This window comes from Delphinus delphis, chromosome 15 (genome assembly GCF_949987515.2).
Source record: "Delphinus delphis chromosome 15, mDelDel1.2, whole genome shotgun sequence".
Classification (NCBI taxonomy): domain Eukaryota; kingdom Metazoa; phylum Chordata; class Mammalia; order Artiodactyla; family Delphinidae; genus Delphinus; species Delphinus delphis.
In genome coordinates, this window is record NC_082697.1 from 73858877 (window position 1) to 73882066 (window position 23190).

At 38.7% G+C, this 23190-nt stretch overlaps 1 protein-coding gene across 4 annotated transcripts in view; it reads left to right on the forward strand.

Annotated features, from left to right (window-relative positions):
* The window catches only part of TYW1 (tRNA-yW synthesizing protein 1 homolog), a 222014-nt gene that overhangs the window by 128873 nt on the left and 69951 nt on the right, over positions 1 to 23190 (forward strand). For all 4 annotated transcript variants that reach the window (XM_060032201.1, XM_060032199.1, XM_060032200.1 and 1 more), the window contains one exon: positions 5353 to 5520. In XM_060032201.1, coding sequence (XP_059888184.1) covers positions 5353 to 5520 — 168 coding nt within the window. The remainder of the gene's footprint in view (positions 1 to 5352; positions 5521 to 23190) is intronic.

Genomic DNA, 23190 nt, shown 5'->3' on the forward strand with positions numbered 1-23190 from the left:
TGTGTATCAGGGGAAAGCATGGGACGATCAGTTGGCTCTGGTAGGAGACCTGTAATATCAAGTACCTGGGGCTTTGAGGATCACATGGTTTATTAAATTCATCTCTCATTTGTCCAGCAAGTTAATGAAGTATCTTTCTCTTAAACTGAAGTAGGAAAAGGGATGTTTACAGAAAATAGTATACTATTAAGAAACAAAATGAGTTATAGAATAATTATTACTTGATCAAATTTTAACAGTATATGTTTGGATACATTTATATAAGAAAAGTATGGAAGGATACATATCAAATCATTAACAGTGTACGATTTGGGAGAAGGGGAAGGAAAGGCTTGTTTTACTTTTCATATTTCTGTGTTGTGTGAATTGTTGCAGTGAGCATGCATTACTTTTATAATTCAAATGATTGCAATGAAATCAGTAAATGGAGAAGGCATGCTTTCCTGTTCAGTAGGGTTAAACTATTTAATGTCTGAAAAGGCAGCTTTTTGTTGTTGTTGTCTTATTAATCAAAGTAAAATTTTCTAAAATGGAAGCGTTTTAAAAATAATAGTAATAAAGCCTCTGCAAAAAACATTTGGTAAGAACTAGCAAGATGGCAGCCTAAGATGACCTCAGATTCCTCCAGAAGCAAACACTTAGAAGTAAATGCTACGGTAAACATACTTTTGAGAGAATAGTCAGTCTGTCAGGTCTGTAAGGGAATTCCTTAGGAGCTGTAAAAAGGGAGATTGCTTGGTGGTACTCTGCAGCTCCAGTAGAGACAGGATGTGGCAGAAGACTAGGCCCTTTCACCTTTAGTGAAAGGACGAATTAGGAAAAAATTCACCCACTGACACAGGGTGGTACTTGGAGGCTTATCCCTTACCTATGCTTTTGGTAAAAAGAAAAAGTCTCCCAGGGCCTAACCCTGAAATGGGGTTGGTGTTAAAATTTAATAGTACCTCAAGGTCACGTAAATGCCCTGAAGATGTGAAATTGATAATACAAAGTGACCCTGGGCTAGTGAAATACCTGAGGCTCTCGGATCCAATTTCCTGGATGTGTGTGTGTGTATGTGGAGGGTTCAGGGCGGGTCTCTCATAGTCACAGGTGGGGAAGTTGTGTAAGCTTTGATACATTCCTAAAATGTATTCATTTAGCCTGGGACAGGTTACTTATCCTCCTTGAGCCTAAATTTCCTCAGTATTAAAATAAGAATACTAATATCAATTTAATGGACTTGTTTTGAGAATTCAAGGGGGTAACATATGCCTGGGTTCAGTAAATGTTTAGATCCCTTTCCATCAAGCACATTATTTAAAAATGAATCAATAGAAGCTGTTTCTCTATTATATTGATTCTCTCTTTTCTTTCACTGCTAGTCTTGTAAAATATTTCTCTGTTCCATTCCCTGTAAATTAACATGTATTTTAGCTTCATTAGGCTTAAGTAGACCTATATTTGCTAGCCTGGGAAGCTTAACCATCGTTATTTGCTTACTTGTTTGTGAAAATGTGTTTCGTGTTGTAAACATCTGCCTTATTGAAAAGCTTTCACAACACAATCCATCTGTAAATGAAATACCGTCTTTGTATTCTCTGCCTAGCACTGCACCTTGAGAAGAGTAAGTGCTCAGTAATTATTTGTTGTCAAATGATTTAAAACTCTCTTCGCATTAGCACCATGACTGTCTACAGAACTCAATCCTTGCAGAATGCATCTTGCAAAACAAATGTCAGCATAGTCTCAGTCTCTTTCTGCACACAAATGTAGGGAGTATTACTGGTTGTTCATGTATGTAGCAATACCTAACCAGTGATTATCAGTTGGTTCATAATCATTGAAGTGTAGAAAAATCTTGAAAAATATGAATTAAATTTTGTATTAGATCAGAAAAGAGTTCTGGAGTTTAATGTCAGAGGAACATGTGACTTGCTCTTTAGAACAGATTAGTTGGGGGTACAGAGAAGAATAGGGTGTGGCCCCCACCCTCTAAGAGCTCAGGATTTAGACACATCAAAGTTATGCCAGTTATCTGAGAAGAGAGATGCACAGGGTATGATGAGATTGGGATTAGATGGGATTGGAGTTCCTGGCCGAAGATCAAAGAGATGGTGGAGAATTTAGCCAGGGAAAGACTGGGTGTGGAGTGGGGCAGTCCAGTCAGAAGGCCTCAGGTGCTAGGCTGAGAAACGTGGGCTGGTCTTTTGGTGGGGGGGACAGCTATTGAAGCATTTTTAAGATAAAGGAGTGACATGTATTGCTGCAAAAAGTTGTGAAGACATTTCTCCTCAAACTATCAGGGACAAAAACAATCATACCGGGAGTCTTTTGACAACCAGTCAGTTTAATTAGAATATCAAGAGCTCTTCCCACAGACTTTGAATCCCCAGGTAGACTTTGTAAGCAGCCCGTGAAAATGACCCGATGGCCCCCATGTCCTGGAGCCCAGTGGTCCATCCAGAAGTCACCAGTGTGATGGTGGGGTTGTGCTTTTCACTGCAAACAGGAAGACGCATAAGTGGTCCTGCTCTTCAGGAACTTTCTTTGGGTCTGCTTGTCACCTCTCAGCCTCTGGAATTCTGGAATGAGTGCTTTCAGTTGCCACATTATACCCATCTGTTTTCTTGAGGACACTGTTTTTCCAAAGTTGTGAGGCAAGAACTTGGTGCTGGTGATAAACAGGGTGGGAGTGGAAGGTGGTGCTGGGATCAGAAGGTGGCGGGCAGCTGCCATGTGAGGGAAAGCGCAATGTCTTTAGACTATTCAGGGGCAAGTGCGATCAGGAACCCAGTCTGGGCGGGTCGTCGGTAGACCGCAGTGTGCGATGAAATGAAGCAGCCCATGTAGAGCGGGGAGGACCGGAGGGAGGTGTTGAGGAGCCCAGCTGGGGGAGGGCTCAGGGAGGCCGTTCAGGGAGGCCGGTTTCTACCCATGGCAGTTCTGTCACGCGCAGGCTCGGCCTCCGCAGTCGGCTCAGGAAGTTACCCACACTCCCCACCTCCGAGGATTTTGTCCGGCTAAAATGAGAAGTTTTACGTGAAAATGCTTTGTTAATGGTAAAGCATCATGCGAACGTATAGAGAAGTATAATGTGAAGGCATAGTGATGACCTATGGCAATCTCTCATTTCCCTTCCAAGCCAAATCTCTCCTTAGCATTTCATGCTTTATTATTGCTGAATAATCGATATTATTTTCCAAAGCCATTGTCATGAATATAAGATCTTACTTAGGGACTTTCCTGGTGATCCAGTGGGTAAGACTCCACGCTCCCAATGCAGGGGACCTGGGTTCCATCTCTGGTCGGGGAACTAGATCCCACATACTGCAACCAAGAAGCCCACATGCCGCAACTAAGACCCAGCACAGCCAAAATAAATTAAAAAAGAAGAAAAAAAAGATCTTACCTAAAACCTCTGCTTCAATGAACTAACATTTTAAATATTAAAAATAAATTCCTGGGACTTCCCTGATGGCACAGTGGTTAAGAATCTGCCTGCCAATGCAGGGGACACGGGTTCGAACCCTATTCCGGGAAGATGCCATGGAGCAACTAAGCCCGTGCGCCACAACTACTGAGCCTGTGCTCTAGAGCCCACGAGCCACAGCTGCTGAGCCCACGTGCCACAACCACTGAAGCCCACGTGCCTAGAGCCCGTGCTCTGCAACAAGAGAAGCCACTGCGATGAGAAGCCCGTGCAACGCAACAAAGAGTAGCGCCCGCTCGCTGCAACTAGAGAAAGCCTGTGCGCAGCAATGAAGACCCAACACAGCCATAAATAAATAAATAAATAAGAAAAGTATTATTAAAAAAATAAATTCCTTTGAATTAAGCAGTATCTACATGGTTGTTCATATATTTCGTCCCTCCTAAACAGTATTTAAAGTGAAGTAAAGTTCATTTCTATGACTAATTTGACTTATGAATAAATCATTTTCATGTATTTGGGCAAGTTTAGTACAAGTTTTCAGCCACGCTTTCTTAAAGATTTTTTAAACTGTTGTATTATTTGCTTTTTTTTATTCAGCTAAAACCCAAATTCAGTTTAATGAATTCTGTAAATCAGTGGGCTAATAGAGAAGCTTCTCTTGATTATTGTAATTAAGCTGGGTCTCCTCTAGTTTATGTTCAGCAAAGGTCATCTCAGTGTAGTACACCAGTAAGTAGTCTTTGAACAGCCATCTGGAGTAGAGGGTTTTGCAGAACTCATCTGAGTTTTTGGCCCCCTCCCAGCACTGCCATCTGTAGGGTCAGGGTCACTCTGCAGTGCTCATTGTAGGCTTTTCATTTAATGTCATTCTGTCCCCTCCAGTCTGTGTGTGTGAGAGAGGGAGAGAGAGAGAGCGCGAGTGAGAGAGAACCTCATTCTATTTTAGTTATTCCCTACTTAGTAGCACATCTAGACTATTCGAGTCTTTTTTCAAGAAAGTTTGATTTCTTGGGTATTTACAGAGCCTACAGAGTTACGATAGTCAGTATTGAAAATTAGGCATTAATCACTTATCACTATGTAACTTACCAAATGGAAAACTTAGTTATAAAACTTTTGTGTCTTACATGCCTGGGCTGTCGGGTAGAATTAAAAAGAGTTAAAAACCAATTTATCTTACTGCATTTGTACTGAATGGGAATTTCTCTAGGGGGTGGGTACACATATATACATGTAGGTGTGTGTAAAGGTATATATATATATACATATCTGTGTGTATATATGTATATGTATTTCTATACATGTATTTTCATTTTGGCATGATTCTGTGTTTATACATATCCACATAAAAAATGCATTACAAAGTGATCTCCTTAGAATGATTCCAAAAGAATAATTTGAAAGGGATCCCTATCTGGCCCTTTACAGAATGTTTATCAACCTCAAATCTAAATTATACTAGAAAATAGGAGGTTATCTTATTTTCCCAGTCAGTAAATTATTCACTGAATTTTTATGGGTGTCAACTATACCTCCATTATTGTACTAGGGGATTATAATCCCATGAGAATTGATCTGTTACGGTGCACAAATGAATCTGAATGGAAAGACATGTTATTAGTTCAGATACATTATTGTGAGTAGACAGTGTAGATGGTGATGTAGCACAAAGCACAAGTACCCAAGAAGCATCAGGATTGTCAGAGTGTAAAGAGCACTGGCTGGGAGCTCCAGTGCTGTCTTTGTCACTCGCTGCTTGTATGAGCTTCCAAGCAAATTTTATCATCTTTGTACTGCTTTCTTCACTTGAAGATGTGGATTGGCTTGGCCTGGATTGGATTGGTTGACCTGTAGAAGCCTTTCTGGCTCTGAAGCTCTTCCTCTGTGACATTTAAATAGGTCTGTAACTGTCTCTGACTGTTGTAATGTTTCCACAGGGTGTTACCTACTGTGGAGAGAGTTCGGCAAGCAGTCTTACCATGGCCAACGTGCCCTGGCACGAAGAAGTGGTGCGCTTTGTCTGTGAGTTGGTGGATCTGATCCCCGACTATGAAATTGCTTGTGAACACGAACATTCCAACTGCCTCCTGATAGCTCACAAGAAGGTAAGAACCAGTCAAGTATGAATTCTTCCATCACCCTTGTCCTTCCTGCTCTCTTTTCTCTTTATTTTCCCCTCACCTTATTATAATGAATATCTACTTGTTTGCTACCTTTCCTAAAACAAACATTAAGAAAGCCCCAAATTCAGTCTGTTGGACTCGTAAACTGTCTTTTCTGTGTGAGATTGCTTTGTTTTCAGCCCTCACCAAAGCACCTGAAGTGCTTTCTGGCTTGTAATTCGTGTGTACTGAGAAACAAAACAAAACACCCTTGTAATAACCTCTAGTCCTTTCCCAGAATGACAAGGGAAAGTGAAAATAGTAAACAACCCCCATATGAGTGTTTCTGGCTGTCAGAAGAAATATTGAGGTGTTTATCAAATTTTAGATCACTTTGAATCTTGGCCTCTGCAGAAATATTTCTGGGATTTTGGTTTTCCTTTTTCCTTTTTAGTGTTTTTATTAGACAGAACGAGTGTCTGAATCTAATGTATTTTTTAAGTAAATAATGCCTAGCAAAGGAGAAATTCAGTTTCTAGTAGAGGTAGGCCATTAAAAGGAAAAAAACCCAATCAGAAGGCCAGTGTTCGAGTAGCGATCATAATGATATGTCCTTACTGAAATATTTATACAGAAATAATATTGTGTCTGGGATTTGATTCAAAATGATACGAAGTAAGAAATATGTGGGTGTGTAGATGGGTTGAGGGTTGTTGAGGCTAGATGATGGGAACACAGAGGTTTGTTTTACTCCTCTGCCTAGTTTCCTGTTCAAACTTTCCATTTAAAAGTGCTTTTTAAAAAAGGGGACATGGTTGAACCTTGAAATCATTATTCTAGATGAAAAATCGACACAAAAGACTACATAATGTATGATTCCATTTATATGAAATGTCCAGAATAGGTAAATCCTTAGAGATAGAATGTGGTTTAGTGGTTGTTGGAAATAGGGGGAAGAGCAGACTGGGAAGTGACTGCTGATAGGTATGGGATTTCTTTTTGGAGTGATGAAAATGTTCCGGAATTATTTAGTGGTGTTGGTTGCACAACTTTGTGACTGTACTAAAAACCACTGAACCGTATACTTTAAAAGGTTGGATTTTATGGTTTGTGAATTATATCACAGTAAAGATAAATTAATACCAAAAAGGTAATAAAGAACGGGCTACCTTTTCTTATAAAAATGCTCTGTATGCAAGTAAAGTCAGGCTTAATTGAACACGAATCTCACTTTTTCCTCCCTCCACAACCTAAGTGGCTTCCTGAACAGCTTTGCAGGTTAATGATATTTAATAATATTAGAATCACTCAATTAAAATTTCACGTGGTCTAGTCTCAAACAAACAGGAGGTTAAAAGGCCCTCACGCCTTGGTGCCAATTAGATTGTATATATCTGACCTAATGATCTGTCAGACTTAAATATTTAGACAGAAGAATATGTACTGGGAGCATTAAGGAACAAAGAAATAAAGGCTACCTAGTATTTGAAACGTTAATAAAGTAGCTGCAAAGACAATTAACTTACAAAGTAAATCTTAAAAACTAAAGCCAAAACTGAATTTTATTTTCTAGCTTTTTATTCATTGTTACTTTTTTAGGTAAGGTAGCACCTTCAAAACAAATTGTTTGATTGGAGGGGCAGTGCTCTGGAAACAGTCCTGACAATGGTAGTAAAGTTCTCTCTTCTTCCATAAGGTCTTCACACCATAGCCAAAGATGTCTTTATAGAATGTAGATGTCTGCTGCTTAGGTGCCTTTGATTGACCTCCCATTGCTTTTAACATGAAAATCAAAATCCTTAATGTGGCCCCTAGGGTCCTATGTGATCAGTCTCTGTCTGCCTCTCCAGCTTCTTCTGGAACCCCTCTTCCTTCTCTTTCTGCACTTCTTTCATTTTCTCAGCCACAGTAGGTCTTATTTTTCCTCCAGTTAGGCTGGGAATTATATACTTTTTCTATTCTTTCAGTGGGTGCACTAGAAATTACTACATGCAAACTTGACTGATCAGTCTAGTGTTAAAATACTTTTACTCTGTAACTGTGCAAAGCAAGGACTTTAGAACACAACCTCCATTTTTCCCTTCCCAACTCATGCTGTCATTGTTGTGTATGTTAATTATAAATGTAAGGACAGTATTGTTAATTGCTTTATGTAGTCAGTATTTATTTAGATTTACCTGCATTTTAAACATGATTTTGTTCTCTGTTCCTTTTTGCATTTTTGAGCCTCCATCTGGGACTGTTTTCTTTTTGCCCAAAAAGCACCTTTTAAAATTTCCTTTAGTGGAGGTCTGCTGATGGCATACTCTCAGTTTTTGTCCAAAAATGTATATTTTAGCTGGGTATCAAATTCTAGGTTGGCATTTGTTTCCTTTCAACACCATAAAGATATTCCGCTGTCTTTTAAGTTCCACTGATGGAAAGTCAGCTATTAGTTTGTTGCTGCTTTTAAGGTGATTTGTTGTTTTCTTCCCTCTGGTTTCTTTTTCTCTCCCTTTGGTTTTTCGCTCTAATGTGTCTAGATGTGAACTTCTTTTTATTTTCCTTTTTGGGACTTCTTGGGCTTCATAAATTTGTGGGTTGATACTTTCCATCATTGGTTGAAGACGTCTTAGCTTTTATTTCATTAAATATTTCTTCTTCCCCAGTATTTTTCTTCTGGAACTCCAGTTAAACATGTGTTATTATATTTTTTATTTCACTTGGACAGTTTCTTTTGATTTGTATTCCAAGTCACTAATTTTTGCTTCAGCTGTGTCTCATATGCTATTAAATGCCACACCAATTTTAAAATTTTGGATAGTGTGTTTCTCAGTTAAATAATTTGTTTGTTTTGTTTGTTTCAAATATGATATATCACACTGTATCCTTTCCAGTTCCCTGCTGAAATTTTCAAGCTTGGCTTTTATCTTCTTGAATACTGGAAATTTCAGCTATTTCATTGTTTGTATCTGATAACTCCAATATCTAAAATCTCTGTGGATTTGTTTCTGTTATCTGTTGTTTCTGTTGGTTCTCAGTTATGTTGCCTTGTCTCCTTATGTACCTTATCTTATTATGTAGAAAATTATAGAAATAATATGAGGTTTAGGATTAGAATATCACTTCTGAGATTTGGAGACACGTTTTACCTCACTTTTTTCCTGTGGAAACTGATCAGATGGTGAAGAGACTTCCTTAAAGTCTCATAAAGTGGCTGAGCCAAATCTAGACCCACAACCTTCTGCCCTCTAGTCCATTGGTCTTTCTTATACCACAGGGCATCTTTTGATACCACTGACGCCATTCGAAGAAGAGTTTAAAACTGGGAAATTTTATGTTAGACCAATACCTGACTTCAGTCTCTAAGATTTCTTCTCTCTTCCCAGTGTAAACATGGACATAGGGGAAATAAATGGCACCGTATCTCATTCAGGCCAGTTGAGTTCTGTAAGTGTTTATTAGACATCTGCTGAGTTCTGACACCAGGCTGTGCAGTGAGGGCCGCAGCACCTCAGCCATGAAGAATGTCAAGCACAGCCATGGATGAAAAATCCAGTTTCTCTGCATCCTAACCAGCATTTGGTATTGTCTTTTTTTTTTTTTTTTTTTTTTTTGCGGTACGCGGGCCTCTCACTGTTGTGGCATCTCCCGTTGCGGAGCACAGGCTCCGGACGCGCAGGCTCAGCGGCCATGGCTCACGGGCCCAGCCACTTCGCGGCATGTGGGATCTTCCTGGACTGGGGCACGAACCTGTGTCCCCTGCATTGGCAGGCGGACTCCCAACCACTGCGCCACCAGGGAAGCCCTGGTGTTGTCATTTTTTAGGTTAGCTGTTCTAACAGGTTTGTCATGATCTCAGTGGGTCTTAATTTGCATATCATGAACATGATCTGTTTAGATCTTTGATTTCGTTAATGAGCATTTTATAGTTTTTCGTATACAGGTCCTATACTTTGTTAGGTTTATAACTAAGTATTTTTCTGTTTTAGCAATTATAAATGGTATTGCATTTTTAATTTCAGTTGTCACAAGTTCACTGAATTCTGTAGAAATAGAATTAATTTTTGTATGTTGATCTTATATCCTGCAACCTTGCTGAATCACTTATTATTTCCAGCAGGATTTTTTTAGTAGATTTCTTGGGGTGTTCAACATAGACCATTATAGCTTCTACAAAAAGGGACAGTTTTGTTTCTTCTTTTTCAATTGGCATCCCTTTAATTTCCTTTACTTAATTACATTTACTAAGACTTTGAGTACTTTATTGAATAAGAACAGTGATTTCGGACATTCTTGTCCTTTTCCTATCTCGGGGAGAGCGTTTAGCCTTTCACTGTTTAATTTTATGTTAGCTGTAGGTTTTTTATACTTGCTCTTTTCCAAATTGAGGAAGTTTCCCTCTATTTCTAGTGTTTTGAGGGGTTTTATTGTGAATGGGTGTTTATTCACAATAAAATTATTAAGTCATATCCTTTTTCTCTGTTGCTATGAACATGTGATTTTTCTTCTTTTACCCATTAATATGATGGATTACATGGATTTTTGAATATTGGACCATGCTTGCATCCCTGAAATAAACCCCTCTTAGTCATAGTGTGTATTTCTTTTTTATATATTGCTGAATTCTTTTTGCTAATATTGTTTAAAAGATTTTTGCTTCTATGTTCATGAGGAATATAGGTCTGTAGTTTTCTTTTTTTATACTGTCTATGATTTTAGTATTAGGGTAATACTGGCCTCTTAAAGCAGGTTGGGAAAGGTTTCCTCCTGTTTTCTAGGAGGAATTGTGTGGAATTGGTGTTAATTCTTCTTTATATGTTTAGTAGAATTCTCCAGTGAAACTGTCTGGGCTTAGAAGCATATTTTGGGGGGAGTTTTTAAATTATGAATTACATTTCTGTAATAGTTACAAGGCTATTTAGATTATCTTTCATCTTGGGTGAGATGTGGTAGTTTGTACTTTTCAAGGAATTGGTCCATTTCATCTAAGTTGTCAAGTTTATGTGAATAAATTGTTCATAGTATTACTTTATTTTCCTTTCAGTGTCCGTACAACATCTTGTTTCATTTCTAATTTGGTTGATTTGTGTCTTCTCTGTTTTGTTTCTGTTGGTTTATTCAGTTTGTTGATTTTATTGGTCTTTTCAAAGAACCATGTTTTGGGGACTTCCCTGGCTGTCCAGTGGTTAAGACTTCACCTTCCATTGCAGGGGGTGCAGGTTCAATCCCTGGTTGGGGAGCTAAGATCCCCCATGCCTCGTGGCCAAAAAACCAAAACATAAAACAGAAGCAATATTGTAACAAGTTCAATAAAGACTTTAAAAATGGTTCACATCAAAAAAGAAAAATCTTTTAAAATAAAAAACAAAGAACTATCTTTTTGTTTCATAGGTTTTTCTCTGTTTTTCAGATTTCAATTTCATCTATTTCTGCGCTTCTCTTTATTATGCCCTTCTTTCTGTTTACTTTGGGTTTCTTTGCTTCTTGTTTCTTAAGATAAGGGCTTCGATTATTGACTTTTCCTCTTTTCTAATGTAAACATTTAATGCTCTAAATGTTCTTTGGCCCATGGATTACTTAGCAGTTTGTGGTTTAGTTTCCTAGTGTTTGGGGTTTTTTTTTTTCCTGTTGTGTTTCTGTTATTGATTTCAAGTTTGATTCTCTTATAATCAGAGAACATATTCTCTATGATCTTGGTTCTTTTAAATTTGTTGAGGTTTGTTTTGTGGACTAGGATGTTGTCTATCTTGGTAAACGTTTTGTGTGCGCTTGCCAAGAATATACATTGTGTTGTTGTTGGGTGAGTGTTCTGTGAATGTCTATTTCATCCTGTTGGTTGTTGGTGGTGTTGAGTTCTTCTGTATCTTTGCTGATTATATAGTTCTATCAGTTACTGAGTGAGAAGTGTTGAGGTCTTCAGCTGTAAGTGTGGGTTTTTCTATGTCTCCTTTCAGTTCTGTCAGTTTTCGCTTTACATATTTGGCAACTGTGTTGTTTGGTGCATACTCATTTAGGATTTCTGCATCGTCTTGGTGGAGTTGACCTATTTTTCATTTATATAATGTCCCTCTTTGTTCCTATAAATTTTCTTTGCCTTGGAGTGTACAATATCTGACAGTAATATAGCCACTTCTGCTTTCTTTTGATTGATGTTTACATTGCATATCTTTTCTATCTTTTAAATTTCAGTCTACCTATATCATATATTTGAAGTGCGTCTCTTAGAGATAATATACAGTTGGCTGGTGCTTTTTTAACGTACCCTGCCAATCTCTACAGGGTTTCCACTGAAACAATGGGGGGGGTTGGGATGGCAGGATTCCCCACTGCACCTTCTCTGACACCTCCCCAGCAGTGGGAGGGAGAGGGTACAGCTCAGTACAGCTGGGCGAATGTGGAAATCTAGGATCCCCACAAGGTGTTTGCTGACTGGGGTGAGAATGAGGCCAGTTTTTCTCTTGGCCTAGGATGGTTATTATGTAAAAATTTTCTGTCTTGCTTGGCTGCCCTTTTCCTAGTCCTTTGGCTAGGGAGGCTTAATCTGAGGCTTAATTTTTTTGTTTTTTTGATTGTGAGTGCTCATTAGTGTTTCTAGATTGTGGGCTTTAACCAGGCTTCTGAATTCTCGCACCCAGTCCAGGATATATGAGCCAAAATTAAAACCCAGGGAACGTATCACTACGTTCCTTAGGTCCTGCAGTCCTTAGCCAACCTGCCTTCTTATCTCCACCTTTCAGAGCCTTCTTATGTTTGTTTTATATATAATATCTAGGGGTTTTAGCTGTAGAAATACATTTGTCCAGAACAGAAGACTTATGACTAGACAGTTTTGACATTTATTGTTTTTTGTTTACTATCTCCCCAGTGAACAGTAATAACCAGTCCACTTGGCACTGTTTGTTATTATTAGATTATTTGCACGTAAACTCATTTTGTTTGCTTATGTTAAAAGTGTCACCCAGTATGGTTGCATGGCTACCTCTGTAGTGTTACTGGAAAGGTTTTTCAGAAACTTATATGAAAAGATCTTTTCCTAATCCTAATCAGACCCCATCAAATCCCATTTAATAATTAGGCTAGCAATTTGCAGATGAATGCCTTTTTAAGGGTAGTAAAAGCAGACTTATAACCAAAGGAAAAAGACAAAAACAAAATCCACAAAACAGATCATTTAGTCTACAAATAATTGAGGGTGGGCATTGACTATTCAACATCCTCATTGTTTTTGCTGCCAATTCCAAGTTTATTGTTTCTCTGCTGTATTTTTGAAACACATGCCATCTTACAGAGAATGCAAGAGAAAAACCTAAACATTTTATTTGGTTTTAATGGCCTTCACAATCAAGTCCTTTCAGTTTCATTTCACGCCTACTCCCTGGGCCTTTACTAGGCATTGCCATGTTGTTTCTTTCCTCTGTGTATTTGCCGAAGGTATCTCTTCTGCTAGACCTGCCCTCCTTACCCCACTTCATCTGGTGAATTTCTGCTTTTTAAAACTGTAAAACAAACCTCCTTGGGGACCACTTCTTTCAGAGCTATATGCACATCTGTAAGGCTGTTTTCGCTAAGAAGTTAGGGTTCCTGGAACACAAGGGCTGTCATTCCCAGCACCTCCTAGAGTACCTGGTACATATTAGATTCTCAGTGTTTGTTTAGTGAATTAACAAGCTCTTCACCTTAACTTTCTTTCCTTATTCATTGTCTTGCCTTCTGAAATCAGAGACATTGTTCCATCTTCCTTGCTAATTTTGGTAACTATTTACCTTCGTCCTTATTTATTTACTCATTCATTTATTCAATGAATATTTACTGTTGAGTTTGCTATTTTATAGGTCATCAGTAACCTGCTAGTTGTCAAATCCAGTTGTTTTCTCATTCACCATTCCTCTATTTTTTCTGCAACAGGAAACTGATGCCCATTCATGCTTTTGAAAGTCTCTCCTGCCTACTGTACTGTACTTTTTTGATTCTAGTAAAGTTGGCTAGTAAAAATAAGAACATTGGCAGAAAGTGCAGCATTTAAAATCCCCAAACTGTGGCCTTTCTTTCTTTACCCATTTCAAAAATTTGAAATTCTCTCTGAACCAGGATAGCTCAAAATGTAAGGTGAATTGTAAATGAATGAATAAATGAATGAATGAATGAATGAATAAATAAATAAATAAATAAATTCTAGAGACACCCCAAGCATGGATTGACTATATTTAGTTGACCTTTAAAGATCCTGCATTAAATTTGCAAGGTTTTCACAACCTGAATTAGCCTCTGGAGAGTTTATTATAATTTGTATTACTCTGTCCATTCCCAGAATACTCTGTGGTCATTTGCAGTGCAGTGTGATCTTTTCATTGCCATATGCTACACCACATGCAAAGCATTTCTGAATTCTAATAGTGGAATATTTTTTTAATGGATGATTACTTTTTAATATCTCTGTAGAACAGTTTTGTTATTTAGAAGTGATGTTCAGACTAAACAGAAACATAAAGGAGTTTCTGCTGTTGATAAGAAGTAGGTTTTTTAAGTGTGTGTAAGAGTAGATGGGAGTAGAAAGTTCAGTGAGCATCTCTGACTTTGAACAAAGGAAATATAAAAAAGACTCATATTGAGATAAATAAGTCAGCATATTCCAGTTCCAGGGTTGAGCTAGAGGGACAGAGAGATGACTACAGATAGTTGGTGAGTGGAGGGTCAGCCTGTCTGTGTGATTTGGAGGGGCTGGCTGGGAGAAGGAGGTACAGTCAGCCCTCTGCTTCTGGGTTTCCAGCCTAGCAGCTTAAATGTAACTGTGGTCCTATCAGTGTGCAAACTAGTAAGACCATGATGAATCTGATATACTTTGATCATTTTAGTTCAGAGATGTGAAGTCCTTTCTACGTATTGGTAATGTCCAATTATAGTGGTTCACTGTCTGTGGAAACCAAGTGGTAGGTTATATGCATGGCTTGCAGAATCCACATAGCATTGTTTTTAAACTTAATTCCTTATTATTTTAAAATAAACTTTATGTTTTAGTACAGTTTGAGATTTACAGAAAAATTGAGAAGATAGTACAGAGGGTTACTGTGTGCCCTGGTTTGGCCTATTATTAACATCTTACATTGGTATATAGCACATGTGTTACAATCAATAAACTAATATTGATACATTATTATTCACTGAAGTCCATAATTTAGATTTCCTTAGGTTTCACTTAATGGCCTTTTTCTGTTCTAGGATCCCATAACTTTGAGGAGTAGTCAGGAGGTACTTTGTAGGATGCACCACTACTGGAATTTGTCCAATGTTTTTCTCATAAGACTTGCGTTATGGGTTTTTAGGAGGAAGATCACAGCGGTAGAGTGCCATTTTCATCACATCATATCAAGCTCCCTTGATTTTGACCTTGATCAGCAAGCTGTGGTAGTGTTTGTCAGTGTTTGTTTTCCCCTCTCCCTTTCTGTAGGAAAATTCTTCCTTCCCCTCTGCTTCGGAAGAAGTGTATATTCAGCACATATCTAAGGAGTGAGAGTTATACTCCACATCCTTGAGGGTGGAATATCTGCATAAATTATTTGGAATCCTTCTGCACAGGTTTGTCTCTTCTTCCCATTTATTAATTTATTCAATCATTTTTATATCAGTATAGGCTCATGGATATTTATTTTATAACTTTGGGTTATAATCCAATTCATCTTTATTACTTTTGCCCAAACTATTCTAGCTTTGTCCATTAAGAGCTCTTTTAGTTGGCTCCTGTGTTTCTTTTACATACCCCCATCAATGTGTGTATTTGGGGAGGGCGGGGTTTGTTCATTTTGAGCTCTTTTCTTTCTCACACCACAAGAAGCTCCAGGCTTGTCTTGTATATTTCCTGCCCCAGTCCTAGAATCAGCCATTTCTCTCAGGATCTGTGGTTTCTTTTATTGGAGAATGGTGTTAGAAACCAAGATCTGGGTGAGAGTGTGCTCGTTGCTACTAGGGTGTTGTTTGTTTTAGACCCTCTTAGATGACAGAGCAAAGAAATAGATGTGTATGTATCAATACTAACCTTCGTATATACACGTGTAGGTAAATATTTCTATATGTACCATTTGTATCTATATTAAGCTAAACATACTGATGTCTCAGACTCTAATCTGTTACCACATGACTCATCCTAGTCTCCTCTCCTTGCTTATTTATAAATTCACACTCCAACAGTGAGACTTTAATCCTAGCTCCTATTACCAGTCATCTGTTTACTTAATTGTTCGATTCCAGTATACATAAAATATATAGCAGTATCAGAATTTTTAACCCTAGAATACAGTGTTTATGCTTAGTTTCTTTTGCCTTTAGTCTTACAGGCTCCACTTACTTTTAAAATTACTTAGGTCAGTGCCCTTTCCACCCCCTCCCCTTCACTGAAGTTATTTCACACATTTGTAATTTAGTAGACTCTCTTGTCACAGTCTGCTCCTCTTCCTGGGTTCCCCTGACCTCCTAAATGACTTTTTAAACTTGCATACTTTAAGGTTCAGTATTTGTGTTATAAAGTTCTGTAGGTTTTGAAAAGCGTATAATGGCATGGAAACATGAATGAACATATCTTTCTTATGCTTGTTTGCCATCTGTACATCTTTGGTAAGGAGGTCAGATCTTTTGCCCATTTATTTAATTGGATTGGTTGTTTTGTTATTGTTGAGTTTTAAGAGCTTTTAAAAGATACTTTGAATACAAGTCATTTATCAGATATGTTTTGCAAATATTTTCTCCCAGTCTACGTGACTCGATTCTTCATTCTCTTACCTGTGCCTTTCTCAGAGCAAATGTTTCTCATTTTAATAAAGTTATCAATTTTTCTTTCATGGTTCATGTCATCAGCAAATAGAGGCAGTTTTACATCTTCCTTTCCAATTCTGATACCTTTAATTTTATTTTTTTCTTGCGTGATTGCTCTACCTAAGACTTCTGGTACTGTGCTGAGTAGGAGTGGTGAGAATGAGCGTCCTTGTTCCTGATCTTAGAGGAAAAGCTGTCTGCCTTTTACCATTGAGTATGGGCTTGTCTTACACAGCCTTTATTATGTTGAGATATGTTTCTTCCCTGCCTAATTTATTAAGAGTTTCTATCATGAACAGATGTTGAATTTTATCAAATGCTTTTTCTGTGTCTTTTGAGGTGATCTTACAACTTTCAAAATGTACCTTAGACTTAAACATAAACTATAACTCTATAAAATTTCTAGAAGATAACAAAGGACATTATTCCCTTCCTCTCTCATGGCTTCTTTTACTTCTTCATTTTCAAACCACTTGTTATGGCTGCTGTAGCCCCAATTTAGCTCAAGCATCCACCACCACTTGGTTCAGTCTCAAGTGCCAAATTCTCAAGAGAAGACTTGCCTATGTGTAAAACCATATTGTCTTTGAACAGAGATAATTTTACTTCTTCATTTCTTATTTGGATGCTTTTTTTCCTTTTTCTTGTCTAATTGCTCTGGCTAGGACTTTTATATATGTATGTCTGTTGATCTAGTTGATTTATTGTATTGTTCAAGTCCTTTGTTTCTGTAGTTATCTTCTGTTTGGTTGTTCTATCCATTATTGAGTATGAGATACTAAAGTCTCCAACTATTGTTATAGAACTGTCTATTCCTCCCTTCAATTCTGTCAATATCTGCTTCATATATTTTGATGATCTGTGATCAGGTACATAAATGTTTATAATTGTTGTATTGTCTTGCTGTACTGAACCTTTTACTGATATATAATGTCCTTCTTTGTCTCTTGCAGCCTTTTTGATTTGACGTCTGTTTTGTGTGATATTAGTATAGCCACTTCTCCTTTTGGTTACTATTTGCATGGAATATCTTTTTTCATCCTTTCACTTTCAACCTATTTTGTCATTGGACATAAAGTACAGCACTTGTAAACAGCATATAGTTGGATTATGGGTGTTTTTGTTGGTTTTTTGCGGTACGTGGGCCTCTCACTGTTGTGGCCTCTCCCGTTGTGGAACACAGGCTCCGGACATACAGGCTCAGCGGCCATGGCTCACGGGCCCAGCCACTCTGCGGCATGTGGGATCTTCCTGGATTGGGGCACGAACCTGTGTTCCATGCATCGGCAGGCGGACTCTCAACCACTGCGCCACCAGGGAAGCCCTGGATTATGGGTTTTTTAATCCGTTTTTCCAATCTCTGTTTTTTGATTGCAGAATTTAATCTATTTACACCTCTGAGATCAGAAGCAGCAGTTGATGGTCAGAAGACAGATCCCCAGTGTTTGGAGGACAGGGTCCTCAGTGCCCACCCTGTCTCCCACAGGCTGCATGCAGGCTGCTCCAGGAACATGCTTACAGCCGCCTGCTGTGGGCATGGGGAGTGAGGGGTGGGTAGCTACTGCCTGTCTAAACTGAAATTAACTACAATTTACAGTTCAAACCTTCCCCTCAAAGTTGCAAACCTTCAGTAAACTTCAGAGTTCCAAAATAGTTATGTCAGGCAAGATTCTGCCAGTATAATTTTTGTCTGGGTTGAGAGAAGTCTTCCTATTGCTTCCTACTGCACCACCTTCCCAGAATCCTGTACTCTTATATTTTAAAAGTTTTTACTCAGGGCTTCCCTGGTGGCGCAGTGGTTGAGAGTCCGCCTGCCAATGCAGGGGACGCGGGTTCGTGCCCCGGTCCGGGAGGATCCCACATGCCACGGAGCGGCTGGGCCTGTGAGCCATGGCCGCTGAGCCTGCGCGTCCGGAGCCTGTGCTCCGCAACGGGAGAGGCCACAACAGTGAGAGGCCCGCGTACCGCAAAAAAAAAAAAAAAAAAAAAAAAGTTTTTACTTAGTTTAATTCTGAAGTGAATTGACATTGCTGTCCTCCTTCAGCACAATTACAGGGACTTTCCAGTACTCTTTCCTGCAATTAATGCATGTTTTGATGGATCCATGTAAATCTCACTTGCATCCCAGTTGTTCCTGCTGGGTTCCGTTTCCTTCTTGATGACGTAAGTGGTAAACTTAGTCTCTTTTTCCTCTGAAACATCTTTATTTCACTTTTGCTCTTGAATGATAAATTATCAGAGTAGAAAACTCTAAGCTGAGGTATTTCCTTCCAGCACTTTGAAGGTATCATTTTGTTGTTTTCCAGCATAATCTTTTCATTATCTTCTAGTATCTTTCATCATCAGTGAGATGTCTGGTGTCATTCCTTAGTTTTAGTGTCTGCTGTTAAACTCAACAACCAGTAACATTTATTAAGGTCACTTTGATAACACTATGCTTGCATTAATTCATTTAATCCTTAAAAAAATCTTATGAGTCATAAATATTATTTTTCCTCATGTTCCAAAGGAAGAATCTCAGGCCCAGAGAGTACAGATCTTCTCCAGGGACAAATAGGGCATAGTTAGAATTCAATTCCATGTCTTTCAAAATTCAAAGACTACTTTGGATCACTACATTATACCATCTCTCAAATGCTACAGAGCAGTCAGACACGGTGGGGAAAGGGAAATGTCCCTTGGAAACAAGGTGCAGTTTCCCATCCCACGTTCACCAAGCAGCATCTCCTTAATCTTCACCACGATCATCAACACTGAGAAAGTTTTTGCCGAATTTGAGGCCATGTAGGTAATTAAGCACTGATCACAGAGGCCTCCCTCTTGGATATATAAACTCACAATCTGTAAAGGGAGGGAATGAAGAGATGTCACCTCCCACACCTTCCCCTGTTGGAATAAGAAGGGAACTGTATGTCTCCATTAGGGTTTCATGCAGTGTTTTCCTAACAAAATCTACTGACTGAATATTTTCCCCGCTGTGTTACATGTGGAACTCATTCTTATCGGAGACCTGATTGTTCCCAGTAATTACTTTCAGAAAAATGTCAGAGAAAATTGGCAATTTGGTGACACTACTGAGAGGACTTAGCTCTACTCCAACAGGATGGGGGATTAAGATTGAAACTCCAGAAACTGAGTTTCCAGATAAAAAATTTTTAATTGCACTTGGATATATCTAGAATTCAATTGCATTGTTGTAGTTTTGCCTCTCAAAATGGTTCCCCAGGCAGCTGTGCCATGGGAATGCTACTTATCACCAGTAAACTCAGAAAAAGGTGGCAACTCCTCTCAACGTCTCACTGTCACAGGCAGTCAGGTGCACTTTGAAGTCTGTCTTTGGGATCTTTGCCTCCTCTTACCCAAAGAACAAACAATGCAGTTGTAGCTACAACAGGTGAGAACAAAATTCATAAACCTTGGAAATTCACTGTAGCACTCTTTTTTTTGTATTCCAAAGTCACTCTCCCTGTAACTACCTTAGGACTCCCTCTACTCCTTCCCAGTTAACATGTACTTCTGAGTTCTGAGAAGGTCTGGCAGCGCTCCTGTTCCATCCTTTAACCAGTGTTTTTCTAGTTGTGTGGTTGCTAAGTATTACTGTATGTTTGGAGGAGCCAACTACTAAATAATTGATACTAAGATCACATAAATTCTTCTTAAGAGTAAGAAAACGAAAATGGTATGTATGATTCTTATTTTTGTATTATTCTACTTTGTTCTCTATATGTGGACTTTGAGGTCTGGTTATACAATAAAGGATTAATTTTACCCAAAGAAAGGGCTGACATTTGTCCTCAGCTTCCAGGAGGTGATTTCTAAGCTCTTGGGATGTCCTGCCTGACAAGAGTGTCTTTGCTCATCTGGAGGCACATTGGCTCACACTAGATCGTCTATGCTGAGAATGTGGTTTGGGGTGGGGGCTTTGGTCTCCACAGGACCTGCTCGACCTCCAGAGAGGCTGGAAACTAAGGTCAGCCACTCAGCAAGCAGCTAAGTCTAGGTGCACAAACCCCATTAAAATCCCTGGACACCAAGGCTCAGGTGAGCTCCCCAGGTTGGTGGTACTCCACGCCTGTTGTCAGACATCGTTCTGGGTGAAGGTAGCATGTTCCAGGACTCTACTGGGGGGAACGTCGGGAAGCTCCTTGCTTGGAACTCTCCTAGGCTCTGCCCATGTGCCTCTTCCCATGACTGATTTTAATCCCTATCCTTATGCTGTAATAAGCCATACTATGAGTATAACAGCTTTCGGTGAATTCTGTGGGTCCTTGTAGTGAATTGTCAAACGTGAAGGTGAGCTTGGGAACCCCTAAATTTGCAATTGGTGGCAGAAGTGGGAGTGGTCTTGGAGAAACTCCTGAACTTTGTACTGGTATATCTGTTTTCAGATCCCAGCCTCACTGTTTTTCATTTTTCTTATCTGCAAAATAGGGGTAACTCTGTTTACAACGTTACTGTGGTAGCTAAATAAAGTGACATATATAAAGCATCTTCATATAATATAGGATTATATTATAGGATTATATATATATATATATAACATATAATAAAGGATCTTCCCTAAAGGTGCTGATCATTTGATTTTTTAATAAAGAATACTACAGTATCATGTGGAAGAATATTTGTACAGAATACCTACGGTGATGATTTTTTGCTTGTTTTTCTCTGTTTGCTCTTTATGTCTTTACTTTGTATTATGGAAGATGAGGGTTAAATTTTCTTCTACCTTTTCTCATCACACACTTCCTATTCTCCCACCTTCCCAGCATACATATGCCATAATTTTATGCATTATTATGACCATATGAATAGTATTCACTGTTGAGCAGTGCAATCTTTTATGATTGCCATTTGTTTCTGGCACAACTTTTTGGTTTTCCTGGAGTTAATATTTGTCTTTTTTTGTGTGTGTGTGTGTTCTATGTTCTTGAGCTAAATCAACTCTTGAACTCTCTGCCATCATCTATTTCTCCTTTCAGACTTTCAGATGTGTTGAATTTTCTATCAGGTTCATCTTTTTAAAGGAGTCTCTCCAGGGGCACTTTCTGACCCATCTACATTGGACACACAGCTGTCCTACTGGGGTTTCTTTTAGCTTTCTCCTGTGTGGGGTATCTTGTTCCTGTTTTTTCAGGTCTCTTTTTAATTTACTCCCTCATTCAAGTGAAGCATCCTCCAGAAGATTCCTGAGAAAGGGTATGTGGGAGGTGCAATTTATTGAGACTTTGAATTTCTAAAAATATTTTTATTCTCCCTACACATGTGATTGATAGTTTTGCTGGATATAGAATTCTAGATTGGAAATTATTTTCCCTGTGCAATTGGAGCCCTGTCTTTAAGTTTTCAGTGTAGTTGTTGAGAACTCTGAAGGCCTTCTGATTCTTGATCCTTTGTACAGGACCATTTTTCCTTGTTAGATTTCCCTTTGTCTCCATTGTTTTCCCTCCGTGAAATTTCACTGAGATGGGCCTCAGACAGTATGTCTATTTTCATCCATTATGGACCCCTTCAGTCTGGAAACTCGTGGCCTTCACTTCTCAAATTTTTTCCAGAATTATTTCATTGAGGTACCTCTATCCTGTTTCTTCTCCTTCCTTTCAGGAACTCCTATTATTTAAAAATTAGGTCTCTTGGGCCAGTCCTTAAATTTTCTTTTATATTTCTCTCCTATTTTTTATCTTTCTTTTTTACTCTACATTCTAGGAAATGTTTAACATTTTACTTCTTAACTTTCTCAAGAATCTTTCATTTCCATAATTTTAAAATCTAAAGTCTTTTTCATTCTTTGAGTGTTTCTTTTTATAGTGTAACTTTTTAAAATGAATACAGTAATCTCTCATTTCTCTGAGGATAATTGTCTTAGTTTAGTTGTTTGGATTTTTGTCATTTCCTCCGTACCCTAGGCTCTGTTTACTCTGTTACTCTTTTCTTTTTGTTTATTTTATCTCTCTTCCATGTTAGAAGTTTTCCTCAGATGATCGTCAGTTGTCTGCTCATATTTAAGTGTGAGACTAAAAAGAGTACTGAGAATCCTAAGTGTGTACACTGGGCTTGACTTTATCTTAGAGGAATCTACCTGGGCCGTTTCCTGAGGGAAGCCAAGAAGTCTTCATGGCCACCAAGCGTCAGGAAGCAGGAAGTAGGGCTGTTCTGATCTCCCATTTTCAGTGTGACAGCCCTGTTCTCCGCTGTACCTGCTGTCCCATAGTCCATAGATTTTCTATTTTATTGTCTTCCTAGAATAAACCTCTTGTCTTCTGTTGGGGGGTGGGGTGGGTGGATTGGGTAGGTGCTCAGCTGTGTGTATGTCCAGGGGGTCAGAAAGTTGAGATTCTAACAATTTCTTAGTCAGAATGTAAACCAATCTTTGGGCTCTTTTTTTGGTGGTGGTGGGGAGTTGGGGCCTCTTCTGCCCCACTTCCAGGGGTGACTGGCGCTACCAGTTTGGGGCCTTTGGGGAATTCTGAAGCATAAATTGGGTTGAATCTTGGATTTTTCTGTTTGCTGGTTTAGGATTCAGCTCTCTTGGGTCTGCTAAGCCAGTTGTTGCTTATCTGTCATCTTTTAAGCTTCTAAAAGTTTGCTACTGTTTTCTCCTCTCCCGACCTCTTTGTTTTTATAAGTTACATATCTTTTAGAAATACCTTTACAGTCATTTTAGTGAGATTTTAAGAAGAAATGAAGCAAATGCCTGTGTTTAATCTGACATCTTTAATAGAACCTTATTAAACATTTAAAATAATAAAGGCCTTATTTGTCATCATTCTGTTTAATGAAATTTTCCAAGTGTGAAAGGTATGGAAGTAATGAGAACAGGGCCCTTTGTACCACAGTTTGATTGTTCTAGGTGGTGGGAGCCTGTAGAACTGGCCGGTGTGGCCAGCAAGA